Source organism: Lynx rufus, unplaced genomic scaffold (assembly GCF_022079265.1).
Source record: "Lynx rufus isolate CCGP_SWC_20201006 ecotype Redwood Valley unplaced genomic scaffold, mLynRuf1.p SCAF_5, whole genome shotgun sequence".
Lineage (NCBI taxonomy): Eukaryota > Metazoa > Chordata > Mammalia > Carnivora > Felidae > Lynx > Lynx rufus.
Window position 1 is genome coordinate 86,270,601 of NW_025814867.1, and position 18,688 is coordinate 86,289,288.

At 35.4% G+C, this 18,688-nt stretch overlaps 1 protein-coding gene across 10 annotated transcripts in view; it reads left to right on the forward strand.

Moving 5' to 3' along the window:
• Positions 1-17,034, forward strand: part of DLG1 (discs large MAGUK scaffold protein 1) — a 275,223-nt gene extending 258,189 nt beyond the window's left edge. For all 10 annotated transcript variants that reach the window (XM_047100299.1, XM_047100300.1, XM_047100296.1 and 7 more), the window contains 3 exons: positions 2,556-2,665; positions 14,227-14,318; positions 15,203-17,034. In XM_047100299.1, the coding sequence (XP_046956255.1) occupies positions 2,556-2,665; positions 14,227-14,318; positions 15,203-15,309 (309 nt within the window). In that variant the 3' untranslated portion in view covers positions 15,310-17,034. The remainder of the gene's footprint in view (positions 1-2,555; positions 2,666-14,226; positions 14,319-15,202) is intronic.
• The last annotated feature ends 1,654 nt before the right edge of the window (positions 17,035-18,688 follow it).

The following is an 18,688-nucleotide window of genomic DNA, read 5'->3' on the forward strand; positions in this document are numbered from 1 at the left end:
TAGAGCTACCCTGCGACCCAGCAATTGCACTACTAGGCATTTATCCAAGAGATACAGATGTGCTGTTTCGAAGGGACACATGCACCCCCGTGTTTATAGCAGTACTATCAACAATAGCCAAAGTATGGAAAGAGCCCAAATGTCCATCGATGAATGAATGGATAAAGAAGATGTGCTATATATGTGTGTGTGTGTGTGTGTGTGTGTGTGTGTGTGCGCGCGCGCGCGCACGCGTGTGCGCGCAATGGAGTATTACTTGGCAATCAAAAAGAATGAAATCTTGCCATTTGCAACTACGTGGATGGAACTGGAGGGTATTATGCTAAGTCAAATTAGAGACAAAAATCATGACTTCACTCATATGAGGACTTTAAGAGACAAAACAGATGAACATAAGGGGAGGGAAACAAAAATAATATAAAAACAGGGAGGGGAACAAAACGGAGGAGACTAATAAATATGGAGAACAAACTGAGGGTTATGGGAGGGGTTCTGGGGGGGCGTGGGCTAAATGGGTAACAGGCACTAAAGAATCTACTCCTGAAATTGTTGCACTATATGCTAATTTGGATGTAAATTTAAAAATATAAAAAATAAAACAAGTTAAAATAAAAAAGAATAAGGATCCAAGAATCCATAATGGTACCAATAAGTACATGAATAAATAAATAAACTGATAGAAGGGAAAGCTTTGCCTTAACATTAGAATATCTAATAAAGATAGGAAGAATGATGATATTGGGAGATCTCCCTGGACAACCACCATGGTAATAATTGTTCATAATAATAGTTCAAACAAGAACTATCAATGTTTGCTAAAATTAGTGAGTGAATTAATATCTTATGAGAAACAGGGTATTTACATCTCAACAAATCCTCCCCCAAAATACTTACCAGTTACAAAGGAAAAAATTGTAATTTTATAATGAACGTGGCAGATAAAACCTTAAACAAGTGATCAAAATTAACATCACTAGCATAGTAATGGGACAAATAGATATTATATGCCTCTTGATATGATGAATTGAGAAGGATACAGCATCACTTCTGTGGTATTCCTGCCGAAATGTGTAGCATGGGAAATATCAGGTACACCAGGGTTGAGGCATATTCTTTGAAAAAAGAAAATAATCTGTACTCTTCAAAAATACCAAGATCGTGAAAGACAAAGACTGAAGAACTATGCCAGATTGACAGACTAAAGAGACATTACAACCAAATGCAATGTATGATCTTGGATTGGATCCTGAACCAGGAACTTTTTTTTCTTTAGTCCTAAATGACATTAGGTGGCCAACTGAAATTATACTGTGATTATATAAGAGATGTCATTATTTTTAGGAAATAGGGGGTGAAGTATTATGTCTGCAATTTACTCTCAAATTGTTTTGTATGTATATAGAGAGGAATAAAATAAAGCAAACATGATAGAATGTTAATGTTTCAGCATAGCATTTTTTTAATTCTTGAGCAATCACATAAAATATTAATGTCTAATAAAAATAGATAGTGGGTACATATGTGTGTATTATTTTCTTTTTTATTTTATTTTATTTTTTTTGAGTATTTTTTAAGAGAGAGCATGCATGCAGGCAGTAGAGGGGCAGAGAGAAGGGGAGAGAGACAGAATCCCAAGCAGGCTCCACACTATCAGCACAGAGTCCAATGTGCGACTCAAACTCACAAATCGTGAAATCATAACTTGAGCTGAAGTCAAAAGTCAGATGCTTAATCAACTAAGCCACCCAGGTTCCCTGTGTCTATTATTTTCTATATGTTTGAAGTCTTATACAGTATTAAATTTTTTATTTTAAATATCCCTACTAAATTGAAATTGTTTATCGAAGTACACTTAAGCCCTTAGATTATAAAATGCATGATGAGGCAGTATGTAATTTAAAATATAATAAAATCTATTTGATAAGTTATGATTACTACCCTATTTAACATGAACACACTCATCTTTATTAAAAATCCAAATGGCCTTTGTAAGTGAATTTAAGCATTTCAGAAAAGTGTCTTAAATCCAGAAATGGGGTCCCCAATTGCCAGTTTGTGTTAAAGTCCCCAATAAAATGAGAAATAAATTAGTGGTATATAAGGTTTTATAAATTTCAATTTATTCAGTTTTAAAGATTCTTCTTCACTTTAGGTATTTTCCCTCTTGTTGATTATGTATTGTTTTATGAAATGGTGGTTGTAGTAAGGTGGTTTATTAGGTGTTTAGGGTGTTTTATTTTTCTTGGTAAAATAAGTTAGGAACCCCATATTTGTTGCCATTTGGAGACCGATCTATGAAAGCTAGGAGTAAGGGAACTGTATTTTCATTCCTTTTTAAATGTAATATTTGAAAATGGAAAATTAATTATTCATAGTCATCATTCATTGTCTTCATTTCCCCTCTGAAATTTGCTAACAGAAATGACAAGTTTGCTTAAAGTGAACAGGATCCAAACATATCATAATCCATATTTTGTACCTGTAGGAAATGTACCTTTGAAATGATTGAAAATACTTAGTTCACTTGTTTTTCTTCTTTATTTCCTCTATTTTAGGGCAAACATTGTATCCTCGATGTCTCTGGAAATGCCATAAAGAGATTACAGATTGCACAACTTTACCCAATCTCCATTTTTATTAAACCCAAATCCATGGAAAATATCATGTAAGTGTAAATGCCTAAGGCACAAGTCTCTAAGTACAAATCCAGTCTGTTACTTATTATATTGGGTAATTTACTATCTCCCCTGTGTCTCCGTTCCCTTATCTGTAAAATGGAAATAGTATATACCCTCCTTATATGGTTATTGTGAGGATTAAATAAGCGTTCTGTAATACACCTATCATCATCATCAACATTAATATACTAAAGTATAAGGTAATATGTATTAGAATTTTAAGTCTGAATGGTCACATGTGGCTAATAATTACTGAATGGGGCAGTATAGTTCTGGGTAACCACTAAAAAGATAAAATAATGTATACCTATTTATAATAGAGGGCAGAAATCGAATGTAAATAAAACTAAAAGAAGATAGGAAAGAGCAAATAGAAACAGAACAGATGGGACAAGGATACAGACACTGAGATGCCTTTTTTTTTTTAATGTTTGTTTCTTTTTGAGATAGAGAGACAGAGCGAGCGGGGGAGGGGCAGAGAGAGAGGGAAACACAGAATCCAAAGCAGGCTCCAGACTCCAAGCTGTCAGCCCAGAGCCCAATGCAGAGCTTGAACTCACGAACCAGGAGATCATGACCTGAGCCAAAGTCGGACGCTTAACCAACTGAGCCACCCAGGCACCCCCTTTATTTTTTTTTTAAGTTTATTTATTTATTTTGAGAGAGAAAGTGAGCAAGCACAAGCAGGGGGAGGGGCAGAGAGAGAGAGGAAGAGAGAGAATCCCAAGCAGGCTCCATGCTCAGTGCAGAGCCCAATGCAGGGCTCAGTCCCACAACCTCAAGATTATGACCTGAGCCAAAATCAAGAGTCAGACCCTTAACCAACTGAACTACCCACGCACCCCAGACAGTAAGATGCTTTAAATGAACCCAAGTACATTTTTCATTAACTTAATGCTAGACTAAGTGGTCTGATTAAAATACAAAGATTGTGGGGCACCTGGGTGGCTCAGTTGGTTAAGCTTCTTACTTCAGCTTAGGTCATGATCTCACAGCTTGTGAGTTCAAACTCTGCATCCGGTTCCATGCTGACAGCTCAGAGCCTGGATCCTGCTTCAGATTCTGTGTCTCCCTCTCTTCTGCCCTTCCCCCACTCACACTCTGTCTCTCTCCCCATCAAAAATAAATAAACTTTTTTTTTTAATTTTTTAAATACAAAGATTGTCAGAATGGTGGAAGTAAAAATAAATAACTATATGCTGATTTGTAGGAGAGGAAAAAATTTCTTTTCCCTCTACTAGGTTTTCACTTGGACCTCTGTAACTAAAGAGTCACATACAAAATTTATTAAATTCAACTTTTATGTGACATGGGAGCATTCATAAGTAAAGGAAGACCCAAAGAAACAGTTAAACCTGAGCATTTTTATACTAGGTTTGATGACAAATGGACAGTCTTGGGAAAATGTCATAGTACCAAAGAATATGAGCTAAGAATAGCAAACTAGGGAAATTTAGCAAGGCCTTTTTGTTCAAATTCCTCTCAGTATCCCTCCATCTTTGGAGATAAGGGTGCCTATTTCCTCCAAGTATAAGAATACCACCTCTCACATGAGGATCTTGACCCGCCTTGGGGGGAAGATCAGAGTCCTTCATATACCTGCCATCTTTCAAATTCCTTTAAGCTTAAAATATTCAGCAGGCCAAGGTGCCATATTTTAGAATCGTGTGTTATGATACCCATCAACTACATATTGCTTTCATAAGACACACCTTAGATATTAGGCTGTGGAAAAGCTGAAAGTGAGAGACTAGAAAAAAGATATACCATGCAAACATTAACCAAAAGTAAGCTGGTTTATATTGCTATCAACATATACCTAAAGGCAAGAAATCATTACTAGAGATAAAGATGGACATTTCGTAAAAATGAAAGGTTGACCCAATCAGGAAGGTATATTCATACATACATTTGTACTTAATAATATAGTCTCAAAATATGTAAAGCATAAATTGATAACTATAAAAGAAAAAAATACAGAATCATAGTGGGAGAAATTAACATGTCAGTCAGGAAGTAATAGAATAATAAAACAAAAAATCAGTATGGATATAGAACAGCACAAATTAAAAACCTTACCTAACTGACATATGTAAAAAACATTGCATTCAGTATCTGAAGAATTTACACATTAATTTCCAGTACACATAGAACAGTTACCAAGCCTAATCATATGCTAAGCCACAAATTTTCAGTGATTGGAAACAAACATTGTCTGATCATGGTGAAATTAAAATAGAAATCAATAATTAAAATATCACTAGAAAATTCCCATATATTTGGAAATTAAGCATTGTACTTCTGTATGGGCCAAAGAAGAAATCACAGCATAAGTTAATAAATATTTTGAACTAAATGGTAATGAAATTGTCAAGTGAATGAACTTGGAAAATGCAATAGCCTTAATAATGGAAAGTCCACAGCCTTAAATATTAGGAAAGAATATAAGAAATCAAATAGATATTAAAAATCTAAAGTTTTGAGAAATTAGGAAAAAAAAGTAAAACCCAAAGAAGGTAGAAATGTAATGAAATAGAAAACAAACATGGTAAACAGGGTCACCAAAATGAAAAACGTTTTCTTTAAAAATATTATAAGCCATTAATAACAAAGGTTAAAAAAAGAAAATAAAGAAGGCATAAATAATACCAGGAATGAAAATGGAAATATTACTATGCATCAAATAAAATGATCAAAGAACTTGGACACTTCACAAAAGGGTATATCCAAATAATGAATAAACATAAGAAATGGTGCTCAATTAAACATGGAAATGCAAATTAAAACCATAATGTTGTGGGGTGCCTGGGCAGCACAGTTGATTAAGTGTCCCAACTCGACCTTGGCTCAGGAACCATGATTTCATGGTTCCTGAGTTTGAGCCCCACATCAGGCTCTGCGCTGATGGTGCAGAGCCTGCTTGGGTTGGGATCCTGTCTCTCCTCTTTGCAACCCCCTCTGGTTTATGCACGCACACATGCACTCTCCTTTCTCTTGCTCTGTCTCTCTCAAAATAAATAAATAGAACTTAATAAATAAATAAATAAATAACCTTGGGGTACCTGGCTGGCTCCATTGGTAGAGCATGCGGTCTTGTTCTCAGGGTCCTGAGTTCAAGGCCCACATTGGGCATGGAGCCTACTTAAAAAAAAAAAACAAACCATAATGTCATATACTAGCCCCCACACCAAAATAGCTAAAAAAAAAAAAAAAAGGACAGAAAACATCAATCATTAGCAAGGATATGGAACAAATGAAACTCATTGCACTGATAAGGAGTTATCAATTGGCATATCCACATTGGTAAACTGTTTACAGTATCTCCTAAAACTGTATATACTCAACAGAAATGTTTACATGTGTTCACCAAAGACATGTACTATATTGCTGATAGAAGAACCTTTGAAAATAACCAAAAACATTATCCAGATGTCTCAGTGAATACATAAATTCACACAATGAAATATTCTACAGTAATGAGAATGAGCAATCTCCCAACTGCACACAAAAGTATAGAAGAATCTCATAAACATATTTTGAGTAAAAAAATACAGACATATACACACACACACACATATATACATATGTGTGTATATATATATATATATATATATATATATATGTATGTGTGTATACATATGTGTGTATATATATGTGTGTGTGTGTATATATATGTGTGTGTGTGTGTGTATATACACACACACACATATATACACACATATGTATATGTGTGTATATATATACACACACACACATATATGTGTGTATTTATACATATTCTGTGATTCCAAACTTAATCATTGCTTTAGAAGTCAAATGGAGGTTACTCTGAGGGTAGGTAGGTGACTGGAAAGAGCACATCCAAATTTTGGATTGCTGGTATAATATTCTGTATCTTGATCTAGGTACTAGATGATACACAGGTAAGTGTAAGTTGGTAAAAATTCATCAAGCTATATATTTACAATTGTCTTCTATGTTTGAAGGTTATACTTAAAAAAAACTTCAAAAAAGTCTTAAGAAATAGAAAAGGAAAAAAAAATAGAAAAGCTAGTCCTAAACTTATTAAAGAACTTAACTTTGTTATGAAAAACCTTCCCAGAAATAAAACACTAGGCCAACAGGACTTACTAAATTCTGCCAAAAGCTTAGTAATGCAGATCTTACCCAGATTCTTCAATTAATTTTATGGAAAATAAATGAATATGATAAGGAAATGAATTATGATAAGCCAATCTTAACATGAATATAGATGGAAAAATCCTTACCAAAATATAAACAAATTGAGTTCAACAGTTAATTTTTTTTAATAAGATAAAATATAACCACCAAGTTGGATTTATTCAAGAATGCAAGGTTAGGTAAACATTTAAAAATTAACCAGTGGTGGAGCTAGAGAGAAGGTGGAGTAGGAGCCACCAGGAATACACTTCCCCACCTAGAGAGCAATTGGACTTAACAGAATCTGTCAGAAGTAACTACTCTGAAATGCAGCAGTCTTGAAGGCTTGCAGCTTCTAGGGGATGTTTTGAATGGTTCATTTTTGTTAATCTCAGCTTTTAACCTGGTAGCAGCTACCCATATCCCCACCTTCACCCCATAGCAGGGCCACACATGAGCAATTTGTGGGGGCCAAGGTGGTGGGCAATAAGGATTCGGTTCCCCAAATTTTAGAGAATTGTGCTCAAATAGCTGATTGCTTCTTCTGGTTGTGGAAGTGCAGACATGGAGGCAGATACCCATTGTTGCAAGCCCCTACCCCTAGAAAAAGAACAATCTATACTCAAAACTAACAAAAGGAAGGAAATAATAAAGATTAGAGCAGAGATCAACAAAAGAATAAAAAACAGTAGCGAAAATCAGTGAAACCAAAAGTTGATTATTAGAACAAAAGGACAACCCGTTAGCTAGGTGGACTAAAGGGAGAAAAAAATATTTACATTCCTAAAATCTAAAAAGACAGTGATTCTACAGAAATAAAAAGGATTATAAGAGTACTATAAACAATTGTGCACCAAAAAATTATATAAATTAGATGGACAAATTCCTAGAAACACAAACCTGCCAAGACTAAATCAAAAAGAAATACAAAATGTGAATAGACCTATAACTGCTAAAGAGATTGAATCAGTGATCAAACCTCCCAGCAAAGAAAAGCCCCTGGAGCTAATGGTTTCCCTGGTAAATTTTACAAACATTTAGAGAACTAATGCCAATAATCCTCCTCAAACTTTTCAAAAAAATGAAGAGAAAGAGATACATAATACAAGAGAAGGAAACATAGTACAAGAAAACTACAGACCAGTATCTCTTATGAACACTGATGCAAAAATCTTCACCAAAATTCTAGCAAATAGAACTCACCAAAATATTAAGAAGATTATACACCATTACCAAGTGGTTTTATTCCTGGAATACAAGGGTGGTTTGACATGAAAATTAATCAACATAATATAACAACACAATGAAGGAAACAAAAATGAAGGAAAAAACACATGATCATTTCAGTTGGTGCAGAAAAGGCATCTGACAGGGACATCTGGCTGGCTTATTTGGTACAGCATGTGACTCTTGATCTCAGGGTCGTGAGTTCAAGCCCCACCTTGGGTGTAGAGATTACCTTAAAAAAGGGAAAAAAGACATTTGGCAGCATTTAATACCCTTTCATGATTAAGAACACAACAAAATAATAGAAGGAAACTACCTCTACATAATAAAAGCCATGTGTGAAAAACCCACAGCAAACATCATACTGAACAGTGAAAGACTGAAAGCTGTTTCTCTAAGAGCAGGAACAAAGCAAGGATGCCTACTTTTACCACTTCTGTTCAACATAGGTACTGGAAATACTAGCCAGAGGAATTAAGCAAGAAAAATAAAAGGCATCCAAATTGAAAGGGAAGAAATAAAATTATTATCCGTTTGCAGATGATATGATCTTATCTGTAGAAAACTCTAAGGACTGCACATAAAAACTATTAGAACTAATAAATAAATTCAGCAAAATAGCAGCATACAGAGTCAACACAAAAACCAGTTACACTTCTATATGTGGACAATGAACAATCTGAAAAGGAAATTACAAAAACAATTCCATTTACAATAACATCAAAAAGAACAAAATACTTAAGAATTAACCAAGGAAATGAAAGAAAAACACTTACAGTGAAAACTACAAAACATAGCTGAAAGAAAATAAAGAAGATGTAAATAAATGGAGACATTTCTCATGTTCATGGATTAGAAGATTTAATGTCGTTAAAATGTCAGTGCTACCCAAAGTGATCTACAGATTCAGTGCAATGTCTATCAAAATCTTAATGACATTTTTGGCAGAAATAGAAAAACCCAGGGTGCCTGGGTGGCTCAGTCAGTTAAGTGTCCCACTTTAGCTCAGGTCACGATCTCATAGTTCGTGGGTTCAAGCCTCGCGTCGGGCTCTGTGCTGACAGCTCAGAGCCTGGAGCCCGCTTTAGATTCTGTGTCTCCCTCTGTCTCTGTCCCTCCCCTACTTGTGCTCTCTCTCAATCTCAAAAATAAATAAACATTAAAATTTTTTTAAAAATAGAAATTGAAAAGCCCATACTAAAATACATATGAAATCTCAAGACACCCTCCCCCCCCACCCCAGATAGCCAAAACAGTCTTAAAAGAACAACAACAAACTTGAAGATTCAGACTTCCTGATTTCATAATTCTCTACAAAGCTACAGTAACCAAAACCTGTGCTGTTGGTATAAACACATATATAAGACCAATGGAATACAAAACTACAGTGAGATATCATCTCACACCTGTCAGAATGACTAAAATCAAAAACAAGAAACAAATGTTGATAATCATGTGCAGGAAAAAGGAACCCTCATGCCCTGTTGGTGGGAATGCAAATTGGTACAACCATTGTGGGAAACAGTATGGAGGTTTCTCAAAACATTAAAAACAGAACTGCCCTATTATCCAAAAATCACACTACTGGGTATTTATCCAAAATATACAAAAACACTAATTCAAAGGGATATGTGCACCAGTGCACCCCTATGTTTATTGCAGCATTATTTACAGTAGCCAAACTATATAAGCAGCCCTAGTGTCCATCAATAGATGAATGGATTAAAAAAAGGTGGTATGTATATAAAGTGGAATGTTACTCAGCCATAAAAAAAGAAAATCTTGTCATTTGCAACAACATGAATAGAGCTGGAAAGTATAATGCTGAACTAAGTAAGTCAGAGAAAGAGAAATACCATATGATCTCACTCATATGTGGAATTTAAGAAACAAAACAAATGAGTAAAGGAAAAAAGAGACAAGAAACAGACTGTCCTATAGAGGACAACTAATGGTTACCAGAGGGAAGGTGAGTAGAGGGATGGAGAAAATAGGGGATGGGGATTAAAGAGTACACTTATCATGATGGGAAAAAAAATGAAATTAAAAAGACCAATGGAGTAGAATAAAGAGGTCAGAAGTAAACTGCCCTATATATGACTTTTGACAAGGATGCAAAACCATTCAGTGGGGGAAAGGGCAGTCTTTGCAACAAATGGTGCTGGGAAAACTGGTTATCTATATGTAAAAGAATGAAGTTGGACCCTTACCTAACACCATATATACAAAAATTAACTCAGAATGGATCAATGACCAATGTAACAAAAGTAAAATGTAACAATGTAACAGAGTAAAACTCTTAGAAGAAAACAACATTGGATTTGGCATTGATTTATTGGATCTGATACCAAAGGCACAGGTAACAACAAAAGCAGATTAGATTCCATGAATATTTTAAAGTTTTGTATATCAGGGGCACCTGGCTGGCTCAGTCTATGGAGCGTGTGACTCAGGGTTGTGAGTTTGAACCCCATGTTTGGTGTAGAGATTACTTAAAAATAAAATATTTTTTGTCTAAGCTTATTTACTTTGAGAGAGAGAAAACAAGAAAGGGAGGGGCAGAGAGAGGGAGAGGCAGAATCCGAAGCAGCCTCCGTGTTGCCAGCACAGAGCCTGACACCTGGCTCAAACTCACGAACTGTGAGATCATGACCTGAGCCAAGATCAAGAGTCGGACGCTCAACTGACTGAGCCACCCAGGTGCCTCTTATTATTTTTAAAAGATTTTATTTTGGGGGCGTCTGGGTGGCTCAGTCAGTTGAGCATCTGACTTCAGTTCAGGTCGTGGTCTCCTAGTTTGTGGGCTCAAACTCCGTGTTAGGCTCTTGGCTGGCAGCTCGGAGCCTGGAGCTTGCTTCAGATTCTGTGTCTCCCTCTCTCTCTGCCCTCCCCTGCTTGCACTCCGTCTCTCTCTCTCAAAAATAAACATTAAAAAATATAATAATACAGTTTTGTATATCAAAAGACACTATCTACAGAGTACAAAGGCAATCCACAGAATGGGAGAAAGTATTTGCAAATCATATTATCTAATAAAGGATTAATATCCATTATATAGAGAGAACTAAGACAACAAAGAAGACAACTCAATTCAAAAATGAGCAAAGGACTTGAATAGACATTTCTCCAAATAAGATATAGCTGATAAGCACATGAGAAGATGCTAACATCACTAATCATTAAGGAAACGCAGATGAAAACTACAATGAGATCCCATCTCACATGCATTAGGATGGCTATTGTCAAAAAAACAAGTTGCTGACATGGACATGGAAAAATTGGAACTCTCAAACTGTTGGTGGGAATTAATGTAAAAGGGCACAGCTGCTGTGGAAAATAGTATGGTGATTTCTCCAACATTAAAAATAGAGTTACCATATGATCCAGCAATTTCACTTTTGGGTATATACCGCTTCCTTGATGAAGTACTTGTACACTCATGTTTATAGTAGCACTATTCACAATAACTAAAATGTGGAAGAAACCTAAGCACCCATCAGTGGATGAATGGATAAGCAAAATATGGTCTATAAATATAAAGGAGGGGCAGCTGGGTGGCCCAGTTGGTTAAGCATACACCTTCAACTCAGGTTACCATCTCACGGTCTGTGAGTTTGAGCCCCCACATCGGGCTCTGTGCTGACTGCTCAGAGCCTGGAGCTGCTTTGGATTCTGTGTCTTCCTCTCTCTCTGCCTGCCTCTCTCTCTCTTTCTCTCTCTCTCTCAAAAAAAAAAATAATAAACACAAAATAAATTTAATATAAAGGAAGGAAATTCTCCAGTATATTACAACATGGATGATCCTTGCAGGCATTATACTAAGTGAAATAAACCAGTCACAAAAAGACAAATTCTGTATGATTCCATTTACATGAGGTACTCAGAGTGGTCAAAATTACAGAGACAGAAAGTATAATAGTGGTTGCCAGTGGCTGAGGAGATGAGAATGGGTAGTTATTTTTAATATAGTTTTGATTTCACAAGATGAAAACAATTGCAGGATTAGATGGTGGTAATGGTTGCACAACAATGTGAAGATACAAATGCCAGTGAACTGTATGCTTAAAAATGTTTAAAATAATAACTTCTATGTTATGTATATTTTTTCACAATTTTAATTAATTTTCTAAAATCCATGTAAATGTGCCACATTAACAGATATTAGGATCCAAAACATATGAGCATTTTAACAAATGCGGAAAAAGCATTTAATAGAATTAACATCCATTCATGACAACAAACATTTTGCAAACTGTGAACAGAAGGTAATTTCCTTAATCTGACAAAGGTCATTTACAAAATATCAAAGCAAGCATTGGTGCACCTGGGTGGTTCAGTCACTTGAGCATCCAACTCTTGATTTCGGCTCAGGTCATGATCCCAGGGTTGTTGGATCGAGCCCCACATTGGGCTCCACACATAACTTGAAAAAGCTAAAAAATTGCTTAAAAAATTCTCTAGGGGCATGTAGGTGGCTCAGTCAGTCAAGTGTCCAATTTTGGCTCAGGTCATGATCTCATAGTTCGTGAGTTCGAGCCCCACATCAGGCTGTCTGCTGTCAACACAACACCCACTTTGGATCCTCTGTCTCTGCCCCCCCTCCCCTGCTCATTTTCTTTCTCTTTCTCTCTCTCTCTCTCTCTCTCTCTCTCTCTCTCTCAAAAATAAACATTAAAAAAAGTCTTTCTCTTTCCCTTTGCCATTCTTCCCTGCTCACACTGTTTCTAATATACATACATATACATATATGCAAACATCATATTTAATGATGACATATTGAACGCTTTCCCTTTAAGTTGGGAACAAATTCTCATATACCCATCATCCAGCTGCAGCAATAATTACCAGCTATGACCAATCTTGTTTCATCTATCCCACCACCTCCCTACCCCTCCGCACCAGATTATTTTGAAACAAATCCCAGACATTATATGGTTTTATCTATATATTTCAGTATATGTTTGAAAGATAAGAATTCTGTTATTGGAAAACCTCTCTATGGTGATGGTTCAGCTTCTGACTCTTGATTTCAGTTCAGGTCATGATCTCCAAGCCCTGTGTTGGACTTGGGATTGTCTCTGTCCCTCTTTCTCTGCCCTTCCCCCGGCCTGTGCTTTCTCTCTCTCTCTCCCAAAATAAATAAATATTTAAAAAATAAAAATAGGGGCACCTGGGTGGCTCAGTTGGTTAAGCATCCAACTTCAGCTCAGGTCAGGATCTCCCGGTTTGTGAGTTCAAACCCCACGTCGGGCTGTGTGCTGACAGCTGGGAGCCTGGATCCTGCTTCATTTTGTGTCTCCTTATCTCTCTACCCCTCCCCCTTTCTCTGTCCCTCTCTCTCAAAAATAAACATTAAAAAAAATTAAAAGCTTAAAAAGAAAACATCTCTATGATGTCACACCTAAAACAACTTTTTATATCATCAGATAGTTCAAATTTTCCTGATTGTTTCATAAGTTTTGCTTATGTTTTTTCAATTGGTTTGAATCAAGTTCCAGGTGAGATCTACTTGTGACAGTTTGTTGTTAAGTATTTTAATCTATAGACTCTCTCTCCATCTCTCTTTTTTTTTCAATTTATTCGTTAAATCATTTCTTCTGCAAAGTTCTCCCTAGACTATATTTTGCTGATTGCCTTCTCATGGTGTTCTTTGATATGTTCATGTGTCTCCTTTGTTACCTGTAAATTGGTAGGTAGATCTTAATATGAAATTTTGATCAGAGTGAAAACTGTGACATTAAGGCTTAGTTTTTTTGGCTGCCTTGAGCCAATGCAAAAGTGTGTTGAAACCCAGTGTCATTCCAAGCATAAAGCTATATACTTAGTGACTGAATCCAATGTTTTTTTTTTTTAGAGAGAGAGTGGGGTAGGGGCAGAGGGAGAGAGTATCCTAAGCAGGCTCCACGCTTAGCACAAAGTCTGATGCAGGCCTCGATTCTGTGACCCTGAGATAATGACCTGAGCTGAAATCTAGAATTGGACACTCAACTGACTGAGCCACCCAGGCGCCCCTAAATCTAATTTTTAATGACATATATATATTCTCAACAAACCTCAACTCTTCATGATTTTATGTTTTATGTGTCTCTTCTAATTCCTCATCTTCTTTCAAAAAGTATTATAATGTATTAATTAGCAATTCCTAAATTTACTTGCATAGGGAAATGAATAAGCGTCTGACAGAAGAACAAGCCAGAAAGACATTTGAGAGAGCCATGAAACTGGAACAAGAATTTACTGAACATTTCACAGGTTGGTATCATGTGTGTCAGTGCCCTAATAGAATTTTGATTTGGAGCCATATGAACTGACCTATTGAAATGGATTTTGAACTATGCCCACATCTATCAGTAATTATTTACTGTGGCTAATACTAGGTATTAATACTATGTAAGTAATACTGTGGTTTTCAGAATAATTCATCTAATTTAGGCAGTGCTGATGAGGAATCTTGAAATTTAGTGTTTCTTAAGTTGCTGATTAGGACATACTAGACTGGAGAAAAATAGATTCAGACTTGATTTCTTCTGTGAAACTGACTTTTCCCTTACGCTTCATAAATTTTGATCCATTTTAAGATACTATTAAAAAGAAATGAGTGGGTAGCAATTCCCAAATCTCCCATTCATTTTGTCCTTTAAAGTATTCCTCAGGTGTTCATAAGTACATCACATGCCTTGGTGTTGTAACTCAAGTGCTTTTTTCCTTCTTTTTTTAAAATAATTTCAGACTTCTAGAACAATCACAAGAATAGTATCAGCAATTCTCATACACTTCTCACCTATATTTTCTAAATGTTAACATTTTACCACATTTAATTTTTTTCTGAAACATTTAAGAGTAACTTGCAAGCAGATGCCCCTTTGCCTCTAGATGCTTCAGTGTGTATTTTCCAAATACACAAAACTAAGTAAAAATTGCCAAGTCTCATTTTCAATCAGCATTTAAAATAAAAATTCTTACATTTTTCAAATATGAAAATTAATGAAATGAGCACTTACTACTAAGCAAACAATACATAAATGGTCTCTTGCTGGATGAATAACTAGTTCTAAGATCTAGCTTCTATTTCACCGATGATTGTGATGGTAAAGATAGACAGTTAATGGAGGTTTCTGATTTTGTTTCTGTTACAGCTATTGTACAGGGAGATACGCTGGAAGACATTTACAACCAAGTGAAGCAGATCATAGAAGAACAGTCTGGTCCTTACATATGGGTTCCAGCAAAAGAAAAGTTATGAAGACTGATGTTTCTCGGTTTCTCTTTTCCACGATTTCATTTTCTTTGACATTTCTTTGCCCTTTTCTTTTGGAGTCTGTCTGCAATACTCCTTCCATGTTGAATCATATCCCACTCATCATGGTGTATGGTTGTGCTTAGTTTTGACATCTGGTGTCTCCTTCAAGTTGTAGCATCTGTATTACTTTATGTCGCTATTGGTTTGTGGCCATTTTTCAGAACTAAAGGTGGAATGGCCTGACCAGCTATTAAGGATTTGGGGAGACTGGGAAATTGTGGTAAAATTCCTTAATGTTTAAGGGAAAGTAACTTTAAGAGATTTTCAGAAAAGCTTTATATACATTCTTTTCAAATTTCAGTATAAATGAAAGAAAAGTGGTGTTAAACAGTGATTTAGTAAACTTTGAGCAACAGTGCACGCTTAACTTTAATAGCATGGTTTGGCCAATATATTAACTCTCAAGTCCTTTTCTCAGTTGACTTGTGTTATCAAAGCCAATATTTCATTATAGACAAATAAGGAAAATATGTGGTTTTTAATTTCAAAATTAATGTCTACGTTAACTTGCATAATTTCACAAGGGATATTCATTTTTCATAAGAGTTCTTCAAGTCTTTTATTGTTTGAGGGTTCTTAGTACATTTGCTAGGAATAGCAGTGTTTAAATGTTTTTAATCTACTTGTGCAACACTATTTATAGTGTCTTACAAAAGTTCAAACATAATGATCATCACAGTTTCTGAATTGAGGCCGTGTTTAGGTGCTAGGGGAGCTCACCTTTTACACAGAAGGTTGAGAAAATTTCATAGACGTAAATACAGGCAGAACAGACATTCTAGTGATGATGTAGTACTCATGGCAATGGAAAAGGAGTCCAATTCATAGTCTAAAACTTTAAATGTATTCTTAGGGATCAGATTTTAATGAATATTTTACCCACAGTAACTGCCTATTTTGTTATAATAAAATATATATATATATATAAATATATATAAAACTTTCTTTAACTAAACTCTGTAACTATGGGAATTATTTTCTTTACATAGTTGCACACACACACAAACATATATATATTTAAAATATATTTTTTCTTTTGCCACCTACTCTTAACTTTTTGTTTGGTTTTTAAATTAAATATTAATTGATTAGACTTTATCTTCCTTAATCACGTGAACTGAAAACAGGGATATGGTGGTTGTGGAAAGAACCTTTAGGGAAATTAGATTACATACAAAAGTATAGGCATGTTCTCCTCTTTTCTACAAAAGTTTTCAGATGGTTCCTGGTTTTGTTTTGGGTTTCTTTGTTACTGTTGTTCTTGTCATTGGGTTTGGATTTGGCCCTCTGCCTCTCCTTCCACTTCTCCTTTCACTGGTAGACAAAGAAGGAAAAGCCTTGTGTGTGTGTTTTCCCTTCAGACTGCACACCTTTCACCTCTTGTAGCTGCTCTGCATTAGAGTTGCACAGATCTTCATGGTGGGCAATTTTAAGAAATTTTAGTGAAAGGTAGATGTGATTTCAGAAATCAACTTCTCTGGTCTTTTATATTAATAATATTGTTTGCCTTCCTTTTGCTTTTTGGAGTTTATTAAATATGTGTTTTTGACAACCTCCTCATTACGGTTTCTTAAACAAATGAGTACTGGTTTGTAAAGGATTATCAACATTATCCATTCCATTTATGAGAAAGAGGAGAACAGCTAATAAACTTTATTGTAAAATCCATATGTTAAATGTGTCTTGAATTCTGAAAGAAAATAATATTTTACAAGCTGACATTTTCTTCGAACTTGGAGCATCATGTAATTTACAAATAGACTTCATGGGCCATTAGGAAACCTAATCAAATTTCTTCTATAGGTTTTGGAATTGAGTATGTTAACACATTGAAATATATACTATGGCTATAATGCTAATTATAGTAAGTTGTTACCAAACATAAAACAACTAGAAGAAAATTATTGTAAAATGAGCCCAAGAGCCCCAGAATCACTCTGCAGCAAGACCCCAGCCAGCATAAGCCATTTTGAAGTATTTATTGGTTACATGTTATAAAATACCAAGAGATTATGAAAACAGTGCCATTTAACTCTTAAAATGTGTATTACATTGCTTTCAGATGTCCTTGTTAAGTGATGTTTTTGTAAGAAAATACTAACTTTTGTGCAACTTTCTAGATTGTATAGAATTATTAATAAAAGTACTAATTGCTTAGTACTACTGTGTAATAGCCACTTTAGTATATTATCATTTAATTTTAAAAGATAAGAATTTAAGAGTTACTAGCCCCTCTGTGAAATCACTTGCCCAAGTGACAAGCTAGTAAGCAGCAGTGCTTGGTGTTTGTATCCAAGTCTTTCTGCCCCAAGTTCTTTCTAATCTACCTTGTTTTTCAGCCCCTACTGTGTAAGGCACTGTGACTCAAATTGTGTTATTTTAGTGCCCCTTTACAGAGACAGACTTAGATGAAGGCCCTTGCCCAGAGTCACACAACAAGTAAGGACAGACCCATGGAACAAGTCATTCCCATCACAGCTGAAATGACTGTTTCTGAGAAAGAAGTCAGCCTAGCACTGTCACGGTGACCTACAAAAAACTTCTTTAGAACCAAAAATGGAACGGTATTCATTAGAAGAAAAAAAAAAAAGTCCACAATACACAGGCAATAACAGTATTTCAAATGTTTTATGAGATATTTATATTTTTAATATGCTTAATATTTTTAAGTTGGCAAAAATAAAAGTGCCTCTTAAATGTGACTACACATTTCTGGTTGCTTTTTTGTTCCACATCTTCCCAAGGGTCTTCAAAAAATGATGGAAGCAAGCTTGCAGAACAGATTCTTACAAATACCTGATAACCCACTATTTACTATTTAAATTCCAAAGATGGCAATTTGGGGACTTTACTCATAAGAAAAGTTTGTTTTCTAAAGTATCAGAGTCAACAACTTACCTTCCAAAATTCTATCTTGAATACTCTTAATTTACATATGGTAAAACAAGCCCAGAGATCCTCATGTTTTAACCAAAGTTACACTACAGTTGAGGAGCATTAGAACGTTTGATTCCTGGTTCCTTGAACAGTTGGTTTGTCTACCATCCAGTTCCTTGTCTTCTGTGCTCTAAGCTGAATTCAGTGGGTTATTCAGTCCCTCAAGGTTTGAATTACTGACTAAAAGAAAGTAAATATCAATAAACTTAAGAGATTTTATTGAGAGATTTGAATTTGAAAGCCATCAGGGAAAAACACGAATGTCACTTTTCTGACCTCAGTTTAGATTATCTCGTGTTTTAGTCCAATGTTAAAGACTCCATTTATCTGCCTCCAGAATTGCACAGTACAGCTCTCGTTGGCTTTGGCTGTGGAATACTACAAT